The sequence below is a fragment of the Salvelinus fontinalis genome, chromosome 18, assembly GCF_029448725.1.
Source record: "Salvelinus fontinalis isolate EN_2023a chromosome 18, ASM2944872v1, whole genome shotgun sequence".
Classification (NCBI taxonomy): domain Eukaryota; kingdom Metazoa; phylum Chordata; class Actinopteri; order Salmoniformes; family Salmonidae; genus Salvelinus; species Salvelinus fontinalis.
In genome coordinates, this window is record NC_074682.1 from 31,416,487 (window position 1) to 31,440,091 (window position 23,605).

A 23,605-nucleotide genomic window follows, 5' to 3' on the forward strand; every position below is an offset into this window, starting at 1 on the left:
AGTTTTAACTTAATGATATATATATATATATATACTGTATTTTTTTTAAACATTGTTTGCAAACTGATATGTGACACGTATTAATGCCAAGATAACATGCAAAATAGGAAAGCCCAAAACATTTTAATTTTATATTATTCTGAAAATGTGGGGCTCCACTTGTACCTTTCATGCGTAAAATATTGATAACGCATTTCGTTTTTTCTTACTGTAAAAAACAAACAATAAATGCCCTGTGTTAATTATAGGTTGGAAAATGATATACTGGTGCTTGCATAGCCATCTAGTGACGGCTGTGAGTATCTTAGCCGGTCCTCCGTTGGGACAGAAGTGGTACCAAAAGAGCGCGTGGGCAGAGGGAGGGTCCCAGCTTGCACAATTTGGTATGCTGTGCTTGAAGCACTGCATTAGACCTCATACATGCTACAAAGACATCGAGGGATGTGGACCAAAGCCCCTCTAGAAAATAATCTGTGCGCACTAGTTGCTGTGCATCACGTTGGAAAGGCTGTCTTTATAATATGGTAAGTACATGAATATTAATTATCGTATCTTAATGTTATAATTTTGATCATGATTAGTAAGTATGATTAGAATTATTATTTGTAAGATTATGGTGATTATTATAATTAGTATATTATTAGTAGCCTATTAATATGGTTGACATTGATTGCTGAATTGGTTAGTCTAGTAATTGCACATATCATACATTTATTTATTCATTTATCCATGTTTGATCTTTTAGCCACTGACTTGTAAAATGTAGGCTTCTTTTATTTGTTTTTACCTAGAACATATCTCCCAGAGTCTACGCCTAATTGGGACACCTTACTATTGGATTTTACTATGCCTTTGGTAAACCTACCGTCCAAGAGACAAACATGTAAACAGAAAAAAACATCTTAATAAACTTTGCAATAACGGGAAATGATAAACAAATAAACAAGGAACAGATGAGGAGCCAATCAGTCACTTCACCGATGTCTGGTACTCGATAATAGGCAGTGTTTTTGGGCTCCAGGTGAAACACACTATGCAAACAGAGCGACGGAGCATCGTATAGTTCCAAAAATTGTATTTCACAAAAGCACATAGAACTACGTAGAAAACGGAGCTTGTGTAAGGTGGCGAGTTTACGCATGAATGATGGAGGACCTTCTGCGAGACCAAGACTTGTGGGCGATTATAAATGATTCACGGACCAACTCGAGTCGCGGTGGAAACGATACCAGTACTAGGAACCAGTCCATCGTGAACCCCTTGAAGCGGAACGAGGAGGTGGCCAAAGTGGAGGTGACCGTTCTTATCCTAGTTCTGCTGCTCGCGATGGTTGGTAACATTTGCGTCCTTTTGGCTATCCATACGAGCAAGCACAGCCATTCTCGGATGTATTACTTCATGAAACACCTCAGTATTGCGGACCTGGTGGTGGCAATCTTTCAGGTCCTCCCGCAGCTTATATGGGACATTACATTCCGCTTCTACGGGCCGGACTTACTGTGCAGGCTGGTGAAGTACCTACAGGTTGTCGGGATGTTCGGGTCCACCTACATGCTTGTTCTAATGTCCATAGACAGATGCGTGGCGATATGTCAGCCGCTTCGCTCTCTGCACAAGAGGAAGGACCGTTTTTATGTGATTGCCTCTTGGATGCTTAGTCTGATTTTCAGTACCCCTCAAGTGTATATATTTTCGTTGAGGGATGTGGGCAACGGAGTTTATGACTGTTGGGGGGACTTCGTGCAACCCTGGGGCGCCAAGGCGTACATTACATGGATTAGTCTTACAATCTACATAATTCCAGTGGCTATCCTAAGTCTTTGCTATGGCCTGATAAGTTTTAAAATATGGCAAAACTTTAAAATGAAAACCAGACGGGATCAGTGTATGTCTCTGACGCCGCGGGCGTACAAAGGCGCAGCGCTCTCTCGAGTGAGCAGCGTGAGGCTCATATCAAAAGCGAAGATCCGAACTGTCAAAATGACTTTTGTCATAGTCCTAGCTTATATTGTTTGCTGGACTCCTTTTTTCTTCGTACAAATGTGGTCGGCATGGGATCCTGCTGCACCCAGAGAAGGTAATTGTAAAGAGCTTTATGCATGAATTACACACTGCTTTATGCATGAATTACACACTGCTTTATGCATGGATGGGTTTATCAGGAGCACGTATAAACATAGCAATACTGCATAATGTACATCAATTGTTGGCTCCATAAGCAGGGTTGTAGTGCTGCAGGAGGGCAGGAGAGCGGCGCTCCCTCACCTTTTTCAATTTGAGAATACACAGAGCTGGTAAAACTATTTCTGGAAAATTAATTCTGATTAATTATCACAAGAATGTCATGAAAAATAATTGAATGACAAACTAAATGGCGGTCTAGAGGTAGGTAAATTGTGGTTTCTTCCCTGTCTTCTCTCTGGCAGTGGCAATAATTATGAATAACTATTGGATACACGTATGCACTGCAGAGGACCGTCAGAACGTGAATTTAAAAAAAATCTAAATTCACCGTGTGTTTGCCTTGATTTTCAAAAAACTCCACGGACCCTCTCTTGCGCAGTGGAACCCAAAACATTATGTGACCGCTTGGTTACGTGACACCGTTCTGCCGAGGACACCCAAACCAGAAAGGGTACCGCAAAGCCCAAGGAGCCTTACCCTCTCTGGAAGTTGCTGTAGCCCTGCTTGGCACATTTAGCCTATTGGCTATTGGTTAAGACCCAGGCCGTTCGGGTTAAACGGTTTAAATGTGTCCAAAAAGGCACTAATATTTCTAACATCTCCTAGATATAGGACAGACACTTCAAAACCTTATTCCTTTTGATTTATTTTTTTACTATATTTTTTGCCATTTACTGCATAAATGTGTTATTCAATGTGTTTCCATAGGCTATAGCAGTAAAGGCCAAGTAAAGGTTTTTGTTATACCTAAAGGGGTCCTAAATTTCAAAATCAAATAGCTAAATCATTCATGGTATGACCATCTTAAAATATTTCCATGTTAGATATATCCTGGCACTGTCCTTTCAGAACAATGAAGGGTGCTACAATCATTTAAAATAACACTCATCAAGATCTGTGAAATGCCTAATAGTTCTACTCATCATTTATTATTATAAACATTTTTACAAAATTAAGATTATCACTTCTCATAACACCTCCAAAACAAAGGTCAGGTGGTTTGGTAAGAAGAATGCCCTTCCTCCCACAGGTGTGATTACTACCTCTGAGGGTTTAGAGCTTGAGGTAGTCACCTCATACGAGTACTTGGGAGTATGGCTAGACTGTGCACTGTCCTTCTCTCAGCACATATCAAAGCTGCAGGCTAAAGTTAAATCTAGACTTGGTTTCCTCTATCGTAATCCCTCTTTCACCTCAGCTGCCAAACTAACCCTGATTCAGATGACCATCCTACCCATGCTAGATTACGGAGACATCCTTTATAGATTGGCAGGTAAGGGTGCTCTCGAGCGGCTAGATGTTCTTTACCATTCGGCCATCAGATTTGCCACCAATGCTCCTTATCTTCTTATGGCTGAGATCCGGTTAACGGGATCGACTTGACAACAGCCAGTGAAAGTGCAGGGCGCCAAATTCAAACAACAGAAATCTCATAATTAAAAGTCTTCAAACATACAAGTATTTTACACCATTTTAACTTCTTTGGGACAGGGGGCAGTATTGAGTAGCTTGGATAAAAAGGTGCCCAGAGTAAACTGCCTGCTACTCAGTCCTAAAAGCTAGAATATGCATATTATTAGTAGAGTTGGATAGAAAACCCTCTGAAGTTTCTAAAACTGTTTTAATGATGTCTGTGAGTATAACAGAACTCATATGGCAGGCAAAAACCTGACAAAAAAATCCAACCAGGAAGTGGGAAATCTGAGGTTTGTAGGTTTGCCTATCCAATATACAGTGTCTTTAGGGTCATATTGCACTTCGTAAGGCTTCCACTAGATGTCAACAGTCTTTAGAACCTTGTTTGAGTATTCATTTTTTATTTTCATCCCAGGCCCCAGTTCTCATGCGCCAAAACTCAACAGAGTACACCAGGATATATATATATAGTTTTTTAACACCATCTGCTATAACTTGCTCACAAAACAGTTATTCAAGAAGATCAAAATGCATAGGCTATTCCAATGATGCAGTTTCACCAGTAAAACGTGAAGAATTCAAAATTGACATTGATGATTGCCTATGTTACAATTAGGTATGCCTAAATTGGTGTTTGAGGGTATTAAACATTGAAAAATGTCTTGAGACAATAATGTGTGGGTTTGCCAGATGTTGCAACTGTAGAATGCATATTATGCATATTCTATATAATGATAGGCTATTCAAAAACTATATATCTGTCTGTACAAACTTTGAGTGAGGAAATGATAACGTTTTACACTTTCTTTTGAGCTTCCACACCTTAGAAAATAGCACCACACCACTGTCCATCAGCCTGGTCTAATAGAGTAGACGTAACATAGTATATGCCAATCTGGGACACTCAAATTAGTGTGATATGTTACATTTGGTATGGTTACATAAGAGAGAAGTTTTACAGTAGACTTAAACAAATCTACTTTGAAACAAAAGTATAGACCTCACACACATGGTTATGGGAATAAAATAAGAAGACCCATGTACCATGTCAAATATACAGTTGAAATGTATAACATTTTGAGTTTGCATCCCAATATTACACTTCATATACAACACAGAAAACTGAAATATAAACAAACCCGTTTGACATAGAGAGCGTTTAAAAAAAAGTATGTTTATTAAATATTAAATTATGAAATATATTAATAACATTCCACCCATGAGGCCACTAGAGGGACATCTGGTCATTTGACTGCAGGAACTATGGCAAAAACGAAAGTATGGTGATTGGGGGGGTGTATAAGGCAAACATCTAGCAACCCAAAGGATGCGTATTTGATTCTATCACGGACAAGTTTTGCGTTTGCAAACTTTTAAACTACTTAGCATGTTAGCTGGGCCATTCAAGTATCTGGCGAAAGGTACAAAAAATGTCTGCATCATTGAAGGTCCCTAAGAACACAGTGGCCTCCGTCATTATAAAATGGAAGAAGTTTGGAACCACCAAAACTCTTCCTAGAGCTGGCCATCCGGCCAAACTGAGCAATTGGGGGAGAAGGGCCTTTGTCAAGGGGGTGACCAAGAACCCGATGGTCAAGCTGACAGAGCTCCAGAGTTCCTCTGTGGCGATGGGAGAACTTTTCAGAAGGACAACCATCTCTGCAGCACTCCATCAATCAGGCCATTTTGGTAGAGTGGCCAGGCGGAAGCCACTCTTGAGTAAAAGGCACATGACAGCCCGCTTGGAGTTTGCCAAAAGTCATCTAAAAGACTATCAGACCATGAGAAACAAGATTCTCTGGTCTGATGAAACCAGGTTTGAACTCTTTGGCTTGAATGCCAAGCGTCATGTCTGGAGCAAACCTGGCACCATCCCTTTGGTGAAGCATGGTGGTGGCAGCATCATGCTGTGTGGGTGTTTTTCAGCGGCAGGGACTGTGAGGCTAGACACGATTTGAGGGAAAGATGAACGGATTAAAGTACACAGCGATCCTTGATGAAAACCTGCTCCAGAGCACTCAGGATCTCAGACTGGGGAGAAGGTTCACCTTCCAACAGGACAACAACCCTAAGCAGACCTCCAAGACAACGCAGGAGTGGATTCAGGACAAGTATCTGAATGTCCTTGAATGGCCCAGCCAGTGCCCGGACTTGAACCCAATCAAACCTTTAAGTTTGCAGTGACACATCCATAACCTGAGCGGAAACCAGATTGCATACCAGAGAGAATACTATAGACATCAAAAAAGCCAGTCAGTTGATTATTGACAAGTCTTTCCAACACTTTTGATAAACAGGGCAAAATAGAAATAGGCCTATAACAGTTAGGATCAGCTTGATTTCCCCCTTTAAAAAATTTACGAACCGTGGCTGCCATCCAAGCAATGGGAACCTCCCCAGAGAGAAGAGGCAGGTTAAAAAGCTCAGAGATAGGCTTGGCAATTAGTGGCAGCAACGTTAAAGAAGAAAGGGTATAAACCATCTGACCCAGATGTTTTTTGGGGATCAAGTTTAAGGAGCTCCTTTAGCACCTCAGACTCAGTGACCGCCTGCAGGGAGAAACTTTGTAGTGGGGCAGGGGGAAAAGAGGGAGGAGCGTCAGGGCTAGTCGCATTAGAAGGGGTGGGAGATACAATTTTGCAGTCAAATAGGAATCCTGACTAATGAAGTGGTGATTAAAAAGCTCAACCATGTGCTTCTTGTCAGTAACAACCACATCATCAACTTCAAGGGACATGGGCAGCTGTGAGGAGGAGGGTTTATTCTCCAGGTCTTTAACCATTTTCCAAAACCTCTTGGGTTTAGACCCACAGAGAGAGAACTGCTCCTTAAACTAACTAACTTTGGCCTTCCGGATAGCCTGAGTGCACGTATTTCTCATTTGCCTGAATGAGAGCCAGTCACCTGAGTATGCGTGTGCCGAGCCTTTCGACAAATGCAATTCTTGAGGTGTAGTAACTCTGCAAGATCATGGTCAAACCAGGGGCTGAACCTGTTTTTAATTCTCATTTTCTTTATGGGGGCATGTTTGTTAACAATATCACTGAAAATATCAAAAAAGAAGGCCCAAGCGTCTTCGACAGAGTGGATCAAGGTAATTCTATACCAATTTACAGAGGCCAGGTCATGAAGGAAGGCTTACTCATTAAAGTTTTTTAGTAAGGGTCTATGACAAATCAGGGCAGGTCGTTTCACTGAGCGGCATTACAAACACAGGCTGTTAAACAGTGATCACTAAGGTCATTACAGAAAACATTAGACTGATACCGATCAGGATTATTTGTGAGGATAACATTGATGAGAGTATCATTTTCTGAGTGCTTGGAGTCATATCTTGTGGGGTTGGTAATATTCTGAGAAAGATTTAGTGAGTCCCATTGCTTTAGGACTTGGTCAGGTGGTTTAAGCATGTCCTCGTTTAGGTCATCTAGCAGGACGAATTCAGACAGTGTAAGGGGCCAGGAGAGTACTAACTGAACAGTTCTCTAAGTGTGATAGGACCAGGAATTGAATCACCAGATTCAGAGTGCTAGATGTTACATACTCTGACGCCTTGTAGTTTGTTTTTTTTCACTCACAAATGAGTCCTGATTGAAACCCTCTGTAGGACTTCGGTAGATTACCTTAGGGACAGCTTTTGTTTTTTTAGTTATCCTAGTGAGTGCAACCAAGTTATGATCACTACAACCTCGTGCCACTGATACAGCTTTAGAACAATGTTCAGCCATGTTAGTAAAAATGTGATTGATTCAAGTTGATGATGTGATACCGGATCTATTAGTGAACGTTCTGGTTGGTAATATCGTAACTTGGGTCAGGTTATATACATTGACAACATAAATACGTTTCTTTCTCATTGGACAGTGGTGTTTCAAAAATCTATATTCATAGCTCCCTGTCTATTGCTCCTCCTAACTCCTAGGGAGGGAGGGTGAACAATCAGTTTGTCAATCCTCAAGTATGCTATGTCACCTTGTTCTCTTGCAGCCTTCATGGCTGGTATTAGTTCCTTCTTTCTTTGTCAGACTGCATAGAGAAGTCCTCATTGATGAAGATGTAGGACCCTTTAAGGCATTTGGCTTTTTCAAGGACTGCAAGCTTATCCTTGAACCTGAGGAATCTCACTCAAATTGGCCTGGGTCTGGTTTCATTGGCACCACCATTGGCACCACCAGTGCCCCCTGGTTTTCCCAGAACAATGAGCACGTTCCAGATCAATCTGTTGATCCAATTGTAGCTCTTCAGAAAACAGCTTTCGAACTATGATATTTGTGTGTCTAACTTTCTCACTCATCCTTTTTCACAAAGGTTGTCAAATAATATTGGTCTTTTAAATTGTTCCTGTTCTGGCCCTTCACGTGATGTGCTATAGGCCGAGTGTCAAGGCTCAGGAGTAGACCCAAGTGCAGACAGTTTTGAAATATCAAAAGTTTATTACAAAAACAGGGGGGCAGGCAAACAACAGGTCACGGGCAGGCAGAGGTCAGTAATCCAGAGCAGAGTCCAAAAGGTACAGAACGGCAAGCAGGCTCAGGGTCAGGGCATTTAGAGGTCAGTAATCCAGGGTGGTATGGCAAGGTACAGAACGACAGGCAGGCTCAGGGTTAGGGCAGGCAGAATGGTCAAAACTGGAAAAGCTAGAAAACAGCAACTGGAGCCAGACAAGAGCACGGGAAAAACCTCTGGTATGCTTGACGAAACAAAGCGAACTGGCAACGGACAAACAGAGAACGCATGTATAAGTACAATGGGGAAGATGGGCGACACCTGGAGGGGGGTGGAGACAAGAACAAAGACAGGTGAAACAGATCAGGGTGTGACACCAGAATACATTTTTGTGAAAGCCAATTTTTGTTAATAATTTACTGTGTTACGTCTACCCCTGAGTCCAGGTTGGTTCCATACATGCATGTATGTGTTGCCCATCTATCTGATGCTGTCAGGTCAAAAAGAGAATGCCATTTTTGATGCCGGTAGCATTGATTAATACATTTATTTTAATAATAGCCAATCAGCGTTGAGCTAAACTGAGCGAGCCCAACTGTGAATGGTCCAGGCACACCAAAAAAAAGAGAAGCCAGTTTGGATTGGTTTCACGCCAATCACACAGTAGTGTGGTGTTGGTAAAATCATTGGTGAAGCCCAGACATAAAAAAAGCCATATTACAACCTATGTGTTGTGATAATTGTGTTGTTTGCTCTATAACCTGTTAGTTCATATGCCTTGCCACTGTGATATTATATAGGCCTGAGGCCCAAAATAATTTAACCTGTCTAGGACTGGGGTGCTGCTAGCGGCACACCCCCCCCACCCCCACTGAAAAGGCAGAGCCGCGAAATTCAATTATTATTTTTTTTTTAATATTTAACTTTCACACATTAAAGTCCAATACAGCTAATGAAAGACACAGATCTTGTGAATCCAGCCAACATGTCCAATTTTTAAAATGTTTTACAGGGAAGACACAATATGTAAAGATGTAAATCTATTAGCTAAAAACACATTAGCATAATCCATCATCTTTTATTTGTCCACCAACACCAGTAGCTATCACCAATTCGGCTAAACTAAGATATTTATAGCCCCTAACCAAGAAAAAAACTAATCAGATGACAGTCTGATAACATATTTATGGTATAGGATAGGTTGTTAGAAAAATGTGCATATTTCAGGTAGATGGCATAGTTTACAATTGCACCCACCGTCACAAATGGACTAGAATAATTACAATGAGCAACGTGTTTACCTAACTACTAATCATCAAACATTTCGTAAAAATACACAGCATACACTAATCGAAAGACACAGATCCTGTGAATACAGACAATATTTCAGATTTTCTAAGTGTCTTACAGCGAAAACACAATAAATCGTTATATTAGCATAGCACATGTGCAAACATTACCCCAGCATTGATTCTAGCCAAAGAGAGCGATAACGTAAACATCGCCAAAATATATTATTTTTTTCACTAACCTTCTCAGAATTCTTCAGATGACACCCCTGTAACATCGCATTACAACATACATATACAGTTTGATCGAAAATGTGCATATTTAGCCACCAAAATCATGGTTAGACAATGGGAAAAGTAGCCCAGCTGGTGAGAAAATATTGGTGCGCCATATTAGACAGTGATCTACTCGTATACATAAATACTCATAAACGTGACTAAAAAATATAGGGTGGACAGCGATTGATAGACAATTTAATTCTTAATACAATCGCGGAATTACATTTTTTAAATTATCCTTACTTTTCAATACAGTTTGCGCCAAGCGAAGCTACGTCAAAAAAGATGGCGTCCTAAGCCACTAACATTTTTCGACAGAAACACGATTTATCATAATAAATTGTTCCTACTTTGAGCTGTTCTTCCATCAGTATCTTGGGCAAAGGATCCTTTCTTGGGTCTAATCGTCTTTTGGTGGAAAGCTGTCCTCTTGCCATGTGGAAATGCCAACTGCGTTCGACATGAACTGGAAGCGTGCCCAGAGATTCACAGCGTCTCAGAAATAAATGTCCCAAAATCGCACTAAACGGATATAAATTGCTATAAAACGCTTTAAATTAACTACCTTATGATGTTTTTAACTCCTATAACGAGTAGAAACATGACCAGAGTAATATTACTCCCTACACTAATGCTTGGAACAAGTGCGGGTCGGTGGCCGCCGCGCGCGTGACGCAGCAAGAAAAGAGTTCCTAGCTACAGGTTTTTTTTATTTATAATGCCTGTGATTGTGCAATCGACACCATTCAAATCGTCATCACGTAAAGGCATCCAGGGGAAGACGTAAGCAGTGTCCATATACTCATAGGAATAACAGTGGCCTTAAAACTGACTCCAGAACAGAGGCCAAAATTTCTGAAATCTGACTCCATGTCAGGGAAATTGCTGTAGAATGAGTTCTGTTCCACTTAGAGACAAAATGTCAACTCCTATAGAAACTATAGACTGTTTTCTATCCAATAACAATAATAATATGCATATTGTACGATCAAGAATTTTGTAGGAAGCCGTTTCAAAAATTACACGATTACCATAAATAGTGACAACAGCACCCCCTAGCCTTATTAAACCCCACCTTTGTTACATCACAAAACCGGAGAGCAAACTCTGTACGGTGAAGTCACAAAACCGGAGAGCAAACTCTGTACGGTGAAGTCACAAAACCGGAGAGCAAACTCTGTCTGGTGAAGTTCACAAAGCATATTGCATGTAAAAAAAAAAAACAGTTACATTACCTACAGCATGGTCAAGCAAGTTAATTTTGGTGACTTTTTCAGACAACTAAACAACTATTGATTTAGAACCACAGAGAGTAACTGCAAGTCGCAAAGAAAACAGGAACTGCCGTCACTATTCCAGCTCCATTTCAACTTCAACATTTCAGAATCATCAAATCACCTATGCTTAGTCTAATACAGTGACAAATAAAAAATACCAAAAACAATCAATGTAAGCTAAATACAATTTCGCTGTTCTGATTTACAGTTGAAGTCGGAAGTTTACATACACTTAGGTTGGAGTCATTATAACTAGTTTTTCCACTATAATTTTGGCAAGTCGGTTAGGATATCTACTTTGTGCATGACACAAGTAATTTTTCCAACAATTGTTTACAGACAGATTATTTCACTTATACTTCACTGTATCACAATTCCAGTGGGTCAGAAGTTTACAATACAGACTGTGCCTTTAAACAGCTTGAAAAATTCCAGAAAATGATGTCACTGCTTTGGAAGCTTCTGTTAGGCTAATTGACATCATTTGAGTAAATTGGAGGTGTACCTGTGGATGTATTTCAAGGCCTACCTTCAAACTCCGTGCCTCTTTGTTTGACATCATGGGGAAATCAAAAGAATTCTGCCAAGACCTCCAAAAAAAGAATTTGGTCCTCCACACGTCTGGTTCATCCTTGGGAGCAATTTCCAAATGCCTGAATGTACCACGTTCATCTGTACAAACAATAGTACGCAAGTATAAACACCATGGGACCACGCAGCCGTCATACCGTTCAGGAAGGAGACGCGTTCTCTCTCCTAGAGATGAACGTTCTTTGGTGCGAAAAGTGCAAATCAATCCCATAACAACAGCAAAGGACCTTGTGAAGATGCTGGAGGAAACAAGTACAAAAATATCTATATCCACAGTTAAACGAGTCCTATATCGACATAACCTGAAAGCTCGCTCAGCAAGGAAGAAGCCACCTCTTCAAAACCGCCATAAAAAAGCCAGACTACGGTTTGTAACTGCAAATGGGAACAAAGATCATACTTTTTGGAGAAATGTCCTCTGGTCTGATTAAACAAAAATAGAAATGTTTGGCCATAATGACCATCGTTATGTTTGGAGGAAAAAGGGGGAGGCTTGCAAGCCGAAGAACACCATCCCAACCGTGAAGCACAGGGGTGGCAACATCATGTTGTGTGGTGCTTTGATGCAGGAGGGACTGGTGCACTTCACAAAATAGATGGCATCATGAGGGAGGACAATTTTATGGATATATTGAAGCAACATCTCAAGACATCAGTCAGGAAGTTAAAGCTTGGTCGCAAATGGTTCTTCCAAATGGACAATGACCCCAAGCATACTTCCAAAGTTGTGGCAAAATGGCAACAAAGGCAAGGTATTGGAGTGGCCATCACAAAGCCCTGACCTCAATCCTATAGAACATTTGTGGACGGAACTGAAAAAGTGTGTGCGAGCAAGGTGGCCTACAAACCTGACTCAGTTACACCAGCTCTGTCAGGAGGAATGGGCCAAAATTCACCCAACTGATTGTGGGAAGCTTGTGCAAGGCTACCTGAAACATTTGACCCAAGTTAAACAATTTAAAGGCAATACTACCAAATACTAATTGAGTGTATGTAAACTTCTGACCCACTGGGAATGTGATGAAAGAAATAAAAGCTGAAATAAATCATTCTCTCTACTATTATTCTGACATTGCAGATTCTTAAAATAAAGTGGTCATCCTAACTGACCTAAGACAGGGAATTTTTACTAGGATTAAATGTCAGGAATTGTGAAAAACTGAGTTTAAATGTATTTGGCTAAGGTGAATGTGTAACAGTATAACTTTTGTCCGTCCCCCCTTTCCGACCCGGGCGCGAACCAGGGACCCTCTGCACACATCAACAACAGTCACCCACAAAGCATCGTTACCCATCGCTCCAAAAAAGCCACGGCCCTTGGAGAGCAAGGGGAACCACTACTTCAAGGTCTCAAAGCGAGTGACGTCACCGATTGAAACGCTATTAGCGCGCACCACCGCTAACTACCTAGCCATTTCACATCGGTTACATATGTAAACTTCCGACTTCAACTGTATGTGTCTGTGCATGTGTAGAAAAAACATGTTCACTCCCCCTACTTGTAAAGAAACACAAATGCCGTCCTCCTCTCTTTCGCGTTGACAAAGTGGTCTATGACTCTGTCACATAGTATATGATTTTAGTTTTTGTTGTCCTAGACTACTTGGCTAAAATGCTTGCTCACTAGCCTAACTTCCTTTCATGGGCAACGATGAGCCAGCTAATTAACATTAGCCTACTACATCTATCTACATTTTGAACTTACATTCTCTCATGCCAGGGGCAGAATATAAGAGTTTATGGTTGGATCAGAATCACCCTTATAATCATTAACTAGTACGGAGAATTAAGTAAAACCACAAGTCCAAATCCCTATCTCCATCCATGGCCAATTTAGGATAGGCAAATTTTAGCTAGCTAGCCACCGGAGGACAACGTCACAACGACACATGTATATACACTTTAAGTATGTTCACTTCACCTGCTCTGCAAAAAAATGCAGTATATAGTACAGTTGTTGTATATACAAAAAGTCCAAATACAGTCAGTATTTTGATACAGATATCGTATATACCCAAAAACATATCACATACACTACATGACCAGATGTCTGTGGACACCTGCTCGTTGAACATCTCATTCCAAAATCATGGGCATTAATATGGAGTTGGTCCCCGCTTTGGTGCTATAACAGCCTCCACTCTTCTGTGAAGGCTTTCCACTAGATGTTGGAGCATTGCTGCGGGGACTTGCTTTCATTCAACCACAAGAGCATTAGTGAGGTTGGGCTCTTACAGTTGGCAGTATGCATTCTGGCAGAAATTTGACGAACTGACTTGTTGGAAAGGTGGCATCCTATGACAGTGCCACGTTGAAAGTCACTAAGCTCTTCATTGAGGCCATTCTCCCACCAAGGTTTGTCTATGGAGATTGCATGGCTGTGTGCTCAATTTTATACACCTCTCAGCAACGGGTGGGGCTGAAATAGCCGAATCCATTCATTTGAAGCGGTGTCCACATACTTTTGTATATATAGTACATCACTGGAATGGCCCAAACAAAAACCATCAAGCTCAAAGTTGATATATGACGTTGTTACAATCCATAAATACACCTCAAAATGGAAACAACCAAATGAGGCGAAGAGTAGGAGAAAGTAGCAGTTATACATTTCAAAGCCCTGCAGGGCCTTTCTAGAGCTAGGGAGGGTAAATGTACTGTGACATCAAAGTGTTCCTTCCACTCTCTCACCTTATGGGGTCCTGTGTCCTGATTTGTGTCTTTTCTGTATAATAACATAATTTGTCAGGAGATTTGCTCCTCTTATCTTAAGCATTCCTCCTTTAAAGGGGAGCTCAGGGGAGTCCATCTGCTCCAGACCACCTTTCAACCATCGCTTTGTGTTGCTAGCTACTGCAGCAGGAGCCAGCCATTGAGCAATGGATCCCAATGGAGCTATATCATCAAATACTCAGAAAAATTACATTTCAAAAGCCTTATGGACTTGGAAGGAAGTCAGCATTGGGACCTCTGGGTATGGGGAAGGCTAGGAGCAACTCAGGTTTTGAATCAGCAACAAAAGAGTGTTTGAAAGTTTTATCCCCCTCTTTTGTTCACCCACTCATCATTAAGATGGGATTTCATAATATTTGAAATAATTTCACATACTTCGACTGTGATATGTGGTTATCTCACCTAGCTATTTTAAGGTGAATTCACTAACCATAAGGCACTCTGGATAAGAGCATATCTGCTAAATGACGAAAAAAGTGAAAGTATGCTTGATTGAGCTTGCATGTTATAATGAACCAATAGTAAAATCCCAAAATGCGAACCCAGCCCACTTGGCACTCCAGGCAGGCTAAAGCAAACCCTCAACGTTTCAAAACATTTTTGAACATCTTGTGGTTATTATGGCCATACCTTAGGCCTTCAATCCATAAGTGATATAGATGGCGTCTGTGGCAATGAATTGCACCAGTCTGCCTGAGCTGTTACCGTGAGCCTATTTGACAGCTTAACTCTGAACGCCTGTCAGGGCGTGGAGGAGGGCAGTGGATATATGACTCTGTCGTTTGGCGTGTGATTCATTCTCTGGATGGTGAGACAACACCATGAGCTAATCCACGCTTCATAATGGCCATGGACTTCTGTGCTAGACTATGCTGCAATACAAGGCCGGTGTCTTTGCACAAATTAAGATCCATGAACTGTCTTTTTTTCTTTTTCTGTCTCTCTCTCTCTCTCTCTCTCCCTCGCTCTGTATCTCACACACACACACAAACACACACACCCACACTGCAGATTCATTATCTCAAGTCATGCGGAGGTGGCACAACGCAATATTAATTGGCTGAAGGAATAACACTGACACACCGAGAGTAATTGAATTAGATCAAAACATTAGAGAAACCTGACAAGTGCCTCTCACTGTGCATATTAATATATGATTAGGAGAAACCTATTAAGACATGGGTACATGCATGTCTTACCATGCTGACTTATAATTGACATCTGGCTGTTCAGCTCTCAACTGTCCTATCAGATTGTCAGTTCATTGAGTCCTATTCATAGAAATAAACACTCTTAGAAAAAAGGGTTCCCAAAAGAGTTCTTCAGCTGTCCCCATAAGATAACCATTTTTGGTTCCAGGTAGAACCCTTTTGGAATCCATGTAGAACCCATGGAACCCAAAACGGTTCTCTGTGGAACCAAAAAGGTTCTACCTGGAATCAAAAACGGTTCTTCAAAGGGTTCTCCTATGGGGAGAGTAATGTAGGCATTCTATTTATCAAGTTGTACTGTAGGATAGGTACTGCTGCAATCTTCTTTAGAATCAAATCCCTTCAATACCAGATATAGTTTTCCTTTGAGGCCTTGTGTCCTATATGTCTTTATAGCATAATGTATATTCAACAGTCTGTAAAATGAAGGAGAGGCTATAGAGAGAGAGACAGAAAGAGAGAGAGAGAGAGAGAAGCTGTTAGCAGGTCTCATCTTCAACCCAGGCTCTGATCATAACTCATGCAGACAGGGAGTGGAAGGGAAGATGTACACACTCACTTTATCACCCTCACATACAGTACTGTATAGGGAGTGGAAAACTGCCATTATTCTTTCAATAATTCCTTCGCTTATTTAGGCGTTATTTACGTTATATGCTGAGGAAACTAAAGAGTTGAAAGTTCTCTGATGATGGTGTGTTAAATTGCAAGCCCACTTGATGCATTTGCTAGGGTCCATTATTATGTTATTTAACTTCAATTTTATAAATGTATGCACTTTTCCCCCAGAGACCAAAAATGATTTATTACTTGCTGATCTTTTCATGAATTAAATAACACTCACTTCATCAGACTAGTTTATTGGTACGTACAACAGCTTACTGGTAAACACAGTGCCTTCGGAAAGTATTCAGACCCCTTGACTTTTTCCACATTTTGTTACGTTACAGCCTTATTCTAAAAAGGATTAAAGAAAACATTTTCCTCAGCAATCTACACACAATACCTCATAATGACAAAGCAAAAACTTGTTTTTATAATTTTTTTATAATTAATAAAAAATACAAAATAAAAACAGCCTCTAAAAACGGAAACGGCGACAGTCACTTGTTTTATTCTTGATTATGATTGATTTGTTTGATTGATTAATTGATAAATTAAAAACAGAAATACCTTAACTTAATTAAGGCTAGCGGAACCCCTCGACAACATCCGCTGAAATGGCAGAGCGCAAAATTAAAAAATATTTTTTTTAAATATTTAACTTTCATTCATTCACAAGGGCAATAAACCAAATGAAAGCTTAACTTGTTAATCTAGCCATCGTGTTCGATTAAAAAAAATCCTTACAGCGAAAGCACACCATTCGATTATGTTAGGTCAGCGCCTAGTCACAGAAAAACATACAGCCATTTTCCAGCCAAAGAGAGGAGTCACAAAAAGCAGAAATAGAGATAAAATGAATCACTAACCTTTGATGATCTTCATCAGATGGCACTCATAGGACTTCAAGTTACACAATACATGTATGTTTTGTTCGATAAAGTTCATATAATTTATCCAAAAATCTCAGTTCACATTGGTGCATTATGTTCAGTAATGTTGTGCCTCGAAAACATCCGGCGAATTTGCAGAGAGCCACATCAATTTACAGAAATACTCATCATAAACTTTGATAAAAGATACAAGTGTTATGCATAGAATTAAAGATATACTTCTCCTTAATGCAACCGCTATGTCAGATTTCAAAAAAGCTTTACGGAAAAAAGCACACCATGCAATAATCTGAGTACAGCGCCAAGCCACAAAAACAAGCCATACAGATAGCCGCCATGTTGTGGAGTCAGTAAAAGTCAGAAATAGCCTTATAAATATTCACTTACCTTTGATGATCTTCATCAGAATGCAGTCCCAGGAATCCCAGTTCCACAATAAATGTTAGTTTTGTTCGATAAAGTTCATCTTTATGTCCAAATACCTCTTTTTTGTTAGGGCGTTTAGTTCACCAATCAAAATTCACAAGGCGCGGGCAAGTCCAGACGAAAATCCAGACTAAAAGTCCAAAAAGTTCTATTACTGTTCGTAGAAACATGTCAAACGATGTATAGAATCAATCTTTAGGATAATTTTATCATAAATCTTCAGTAATGTTTCAACCGGGCAATTCCTTTGTCTTTAGAAATGAAAAGGAATGGCAGCTATGTCTCACGGCTGCGCGCGAGACATAGCTCATGGCATTCTGCCAAACACCTGGTTCAAACGGCTCTTATTCGCTCCCCCTTCATAGTAGATGCCTGAAACAAGGTTCTGAAGACGGTTGACATCAAGTGGAAGCCTTAGGAAGTGCAATATGACCCCATAGACACTGTATATTCGAATGGCAATGACTTGAAAAACTACAAACCTCAGATTTCCCACTTCCTGGTTGGATTTTTCTCAGGTTTTCGCCTGTCATATGAGTTCTGTTATACTCACAGACATCATTCAAACAGTTTTAGAAACTTCAGCGTGTTTTCTATCCAAAATCTACTAATAATATGCATATATTAGATTCTGGGCCTCAGTAGCAGGCAGTTTACTCTGGGCACGCTTTTCATCCGAACGTGAAAATGCTGCCCCCTATCCCAAACAGGTTTTAAGTCTCTGAAAACGGAAATAGCGACAGTGACTTGTTTATTCTTGATTATGATTGATAAGTATTCAGACCATTTGCTATGAGACTCGAAATTGAACTCAGGTGCATCCTGTTCCCATTGGTCATCCTTGAGATGTTTCTAAAACTTGATTGGAGTCCACATGTGGTAAATTAAATTGATTGGAAATTATTTGGAAAGGCACACACTTGTCTATATAAGGTCCCACAGTTGACAGTGCATATCAGAGCAAAAACCAAGCCATGAGTTCAAAGGAATTGTCCGTAGAGCTTTGAGACAGGATTGTGTTCAGGCACAGATCTTGGGAAGTGTACCAAATTATTTCTGCAGCATTGAAGGTCCCTAAGAACACAGTGGCCTCCATCATTCTTAAATGGATGAAGTTTGGAACCACCTGGACTCCACCTAGAGCTGGCTACCCGGCCTAACTGAACAATCGGGGGAGAAGGGCCTTAGTCAGGGAGGTGACCAAGAACCCGATGGTCACTCTGACAGAGCTCTAGAGTTCTTCTGTGGAGATGGGAGAACCTTCCAGAATGACAACCATATCTGCAGCTCTCCACTAATCAGACCTTTATGGTAGAGTGGCCAGACGGAAGCCACTCCTCAGTAAACGCACAACAGCCCACTTGGAGTCTGCCCAAAGGTACCTAAAGACACTCAGACCATAAGAAAGAAGATTCTCTGGTCTGATGAAACCAAGATTGAGCTCTTTGGCCTGAATGCCAAGTGTCATGTCTGGAGGAAACCTGGCACCATCTCTACGGTGAAGCATGCTGGTGGCAGCATAACGGCTTTGGGGATGTTTTCAGCGGCAGGGACTGGGAGACTAGTCAGGATCGAGGGAAAGATGAACGGATTAAAGTACAGAGAGATCCTTGATGAAAACCTGCTCCAGAGCGCTCAGGACATCAGACTGGGGCGAAGCTTCACCTTACAACAAGACAACAACCCTGAGCAAACAGCCAAGATAACACAGGATTCGCTTCGGGACAAGTCTCTGAATGTCCTTGAGTGGCCTAGCCAGAGCCCGGACTTGAACCCGATTGAACATCTCTGAAGAGAATTAAAAAAATAGCTGTGCAGCAACACTCCCCATCCAACGTGACAGAGCTTGAGAGGATCTGCAGAGAAGAATTGAAGAAACTCCTCAAATACAGGTGTGCAAGCTTGTAGCGTCATACCCAAGAAGACTCGAGGCTGTAATTGCTGCCAAAGGTGCTTCAACAAAGTCCTGTCTGAATACTTATGTAAATGTGATATTTCAATTGTTGCTTTGTCATTATGGGGTATTGTGTGTAGATTGATGAGGGGGGAAAAACAATTTAATCAAATTTAGAATAAGGATGTAACGTAATGACATTTGGAAAAAGTCAAGGAGTCTGAATACTTTCCGAATGCTCTGTACAATTGAAGGCAATAGACAACTTCTCTGATAGGAAACGGCCTATGTGAAATCGATATTAGTCAAAATTGACTACAAAGGATAATATAGGATAATTTTGGTCATAAATTCAGTCTCATCCAAAACAGAGATTTGTTAGTGAGTTTATCATGATTTACTGTTGAGGGTTGGGTTTTGATTTGGACAATGCTCACCTGTCCACTTAGGGATACAAAGCTGCGTTGATTGTGATTTTCCATTCCTACCGCAGAACACACGATAGACCTGGCCATCAGAGCAGAGGATCTGACTTTGTTTTCATAAGACATTATGTTGCACATGTTTTAACTTGTAAATACTGCACCAAACTTGCGGAAGTAGTACTGGCTTTATTCCTATGGTGTCTCATGGGGGACAAACATCAGGAACTGCCATATCGAACAACCCCCCCCCCCCCCCAAGACCCAAGACTGAATTGAAATTAGCCTTTTTCTTTTTTTGTCCATCAACCTTCATGGTTCCATCTATATCTCTGTTCCCATATGTCAGTTGGGGTTTCCCTTTCCTTTCCTCCGTTCCACCAATATGTAAGACACACCACAGCCAGGCCAGGGATCACTATGATTTGTTGATTTGTTTTGTTCTAGAAAGCCAGCTGTTTTCAGCTGCTGCTCTCCGATAGGAGATTAAAGGGTCCCACCTTTCAGCAAGAATAGGAGCAAGACAAGTTTCATTGGGACATAGGACAGATGCAGGCCCAATTCATGGTCGGACAGTAGGCCAGAGACATTTAATATGTGGAAATGTACAACGTGTGCTAACTTTCCGGTTGTCTGTACTGCATGTAATATATTGTGTGTTTGTGTATTTGTATGCTGACGTCACAAAATAAATGTCCATGTAAATGGACAATAAAATATATATCATACTATATCTAAGAGCAGAGGCATATGGAAGGAGAGAGAGAGAGAGCTAGAGAGAGATGGAGGAGGTTCCATCTCAAACCTATGCCAATTCTGTTCACTTTAAACTCATTTAGTGAAATGTCAGATTGCCAGTAGGGATTCATCTAATGGCTTCAAAGGTCACAGTACATACACACACCGTCCTTCCCGGATCAGTGTCCTATTGAGTTTCTTTTGTTTCACACAGTAAACATTGCTTCGTTGGGTACTACATTCATATAGTGCAAGAAGAATGGTGTTTTTGACTAAACCGGAACTCTGGTTACCGGGTTTGGTTGAATAGTGCCCCAGATGCCTGGAGAGAAGAATGTCAGATGATAGTTTGCTGTTTGTGAATAATAAGATGATGATTGTTGTGCATGAATGCCTGCCAAAGTATAGCAGTTTATCGAAAACAGATTGTTATTGTTCCTTCAAGTTTGAAAGTTTGAATGCACGTCAAACTTGACAATCAATCAATTGCTATTGAAATGAACTACGGTGCAAAGATTGCACTGTACCAATTTGCAGTCAAGGCAACAAGTATATATTTCGGACAAGGAGAAATATTTGTACTTTCTATACTGTAGGTACCATATTGTGTTTTGGCGTTCGTTAAAGCTGTGATAGACTTAATGTATCTACAATGTATATTGGAAGTTGTCTGCAGTTGAAAATGACAGTATTCAGGAAGCTTTCTATATGACTTCAATGTCTCTTTCCTTCTCTCTCTCTATCCTAGACGTGGCATTTATCATTGCCATGCTACTGGCCAGCCTGAACAGCTGCTGTAACCCGTGGATCTATATGTTCTTCGCTGGCCACCTGTTTCATGACCTGATGAGGTGCTTTGTCTGCTGCTCCTCACAGTACCTGAAGGCCTCACGGTGCGGAGGATTTGACCACCAGCAGAGCCGCAGGAGCATTTCCACCTACGTCGTCAAGGACCATAGTAGTCAGAGGAGCGTCACTCAGACCTCCAGCACATGAGGAGTGAGGACCATGGAGGAGATGAGTTGGGGTGGGACAGGTTCTCCCTACCCCCGAAAGCCATTCTTTATACCAGTCAGAGGAGCATCACACAGCCCTTCAGTTCATGAGGACCATGGGAACACCAGAAGAGGCCTGGTGTGAGGTACTCTCTAACCTTCAATGACCTTCTCCATCACACAGACTCTAGAGGAGGACCATGAGAGGAGAGGGGGTTGGTCGGACTCAAGCCCTATTCACACTGGACTAGTATTACTATAGAACGTCAGTTATGTAATTATTACCCTAGAATGTCTGTTTTTCCAGTGGACGATTCAGACAGGATTAGTTTTACCATATGCCCCCTGTATTTTTTTTTCTCATTCAGATTTGAGCATTATGATGGAAGCCTGGAGGCTGTTCTAGGCATGAAGATATTTTAACTTGTCTAGGGATAGGTCTCTTTCAGGGTATCTGGCCACCCTCAGTTCGAAAGTCAAAATAATATCAATAAGAACCATGAACTGTGTGCAGATATACACTGCTCAAAAAAATAAAAGGAACGCTTAAACAACACAATGTAACTCCAAGTCCATCACACTTCTGTGAAATCAAACTGTCCACTTAGGAAGCAACACTGATTGACAATAAATTTCACATGCTGTTGTGCAAATGGAATAGACAAAAGGTGGAAATTATAGGCAATTAGTAAGACACCCCCCAAAAAGGAATGGTTCTGCGGGTGGTGACCACACACCACTTCTCAGTTCCTATGCTTCCTGGCTGATGTTTTGGTCACTTTTGAATGCTGGCGGTGCTTTCACTCTAGTGGTAGCATGAGACGGAGTCTACAACCCACACAAGTCGCTCCGGTAGTGCAGTTCATCCAGGATTGCACATCAATGCGAGCTGTGGCAAAAAGGTTTGTTGTGTCTGTCAGCGTAGTGTCCAGAGCATGGAGGCGCTACCGGGAAACAGGCCAGTACATCAGGAGACGTGGAGGAGGCCGTAGGAGGGCAACAACCCAGCAGCAGGACCGCTACCTCCGCCTTTGTGCAAGGAGGTGCACTGCCAAAGCCCTGCAAAATGACCTCCAGCAGGCCACAAATGTGCATGTGTCAGCATATGGTCTCACAAGGGGTCTGAGGATCTCATCTCGGTACCTAATGGCAGTCAGGCTACCTCTGGCGAGCACATGGAGGGCTGTGCGGCCCCACAAAGAAATGCCACCCCACACCATGACTGACCCACCGCCAAACCGGTCATGCTGGAGGATGTTGCAGGCAGCAGAACGTTCTCCACGGCGTCTCCAGACTCTGTCATGTCTGTCACATGTGCTCAGTGTGAACCTGCTTTCATCTGTGAAGAGCACAGGGCGCCAGTGGCGAATTTGCCAATCTTGGTGTTCTCTGGCAAATGCCAAACGTCCTGCACGGTGTTGGGCTGTAAGCACAACCCCCACCTGTGGACGTCGGGCCCTCATACCACCCTCATGGAGTCTGTTTCTAACCTTTTGAGCAGACACATGCACATTTGTGGCCTGCTGGAGGTCATTTTGCAGGGCTCTGGCAGTGCACCTCCTTGCACAAAGGCGGAGGTAGCGGTCCTGCTGCTGGGTTGTTGCCCTCCTACGGCCTCCTCCACGTCTCCTGATGTACTGGCCTGTCTCCTGGTAGCGCCTCCATGCTCTGGACACTACGCTGACAGACACAGCAAACCTTTTTGCCACAGCTCGCATTGATGTGCCATCCTGGATGAGCTGCACTACCTGAGCCACTTGTGTGGGTTGTAGACTCCGTCTCATGCTACCACTAGAGTGAAAGCACCGCCAGCATTCAAAAGTGACCAAAACATCAGCCAGGAAGCATAGGAACACCTGCAGAACCATTCCTTTTTTGGGGGTGTCTTACTAATTGCCTATAATTTCCACCTTTTGTCTATTCTATTTGCACAACAGCATGTGAAATTTATTGTCAATCAGTGTTGCTTCCTAAGTGGACAGTGTGATTGACTTGGAGTTACATTGTGTTGTTTAAGTGTTCCCTTTATTTTTTTGAGCAGTGTATAATTAACTAACATCTTTGACAATTTATTATTGTTGGCACAATATCATCTGGGCACAGGGAAAGTTGATATATGACAAAACAGGTCATTCATCTGTAGGCTACGTGCATAGCACTTTGTTTAAAGCATCAATTTGTTCCCATGTTCTTCCTAAACTGCGTGCA

At 41.6% G+C, this 23,605-nt stretch overlaps 1 protein-coding gene across 1 annotated transcript; it reads left to right on the forward strand.

The window, feature by feature from the left end:
• Positions 1–346: 346 nt before the first annotated feature.
• Positions 347–22,224, forward strand: LOC129815279 (isotocin receptor-like). Its single transcript, XM_055868948.1, has 3 exons — positions 347–524; positions 792–2,077; positions 21,151–22,224. The coding sequence occupies exons 2-3, from the start codon at positions 1,144–1,146 to the stop codon at positions 21,396–21,398; spliced, it is 1,182 nt and encodes a 393-aa protein (XP_055724923.1). The 5' UTR covers positions 347–524; positions 792–1,143; the 3' UTR covers positions 21,399–22,224.
• The last annotated feature ends 1,381 nt before the right edge of the window (positions 22,225–23,605 follow it).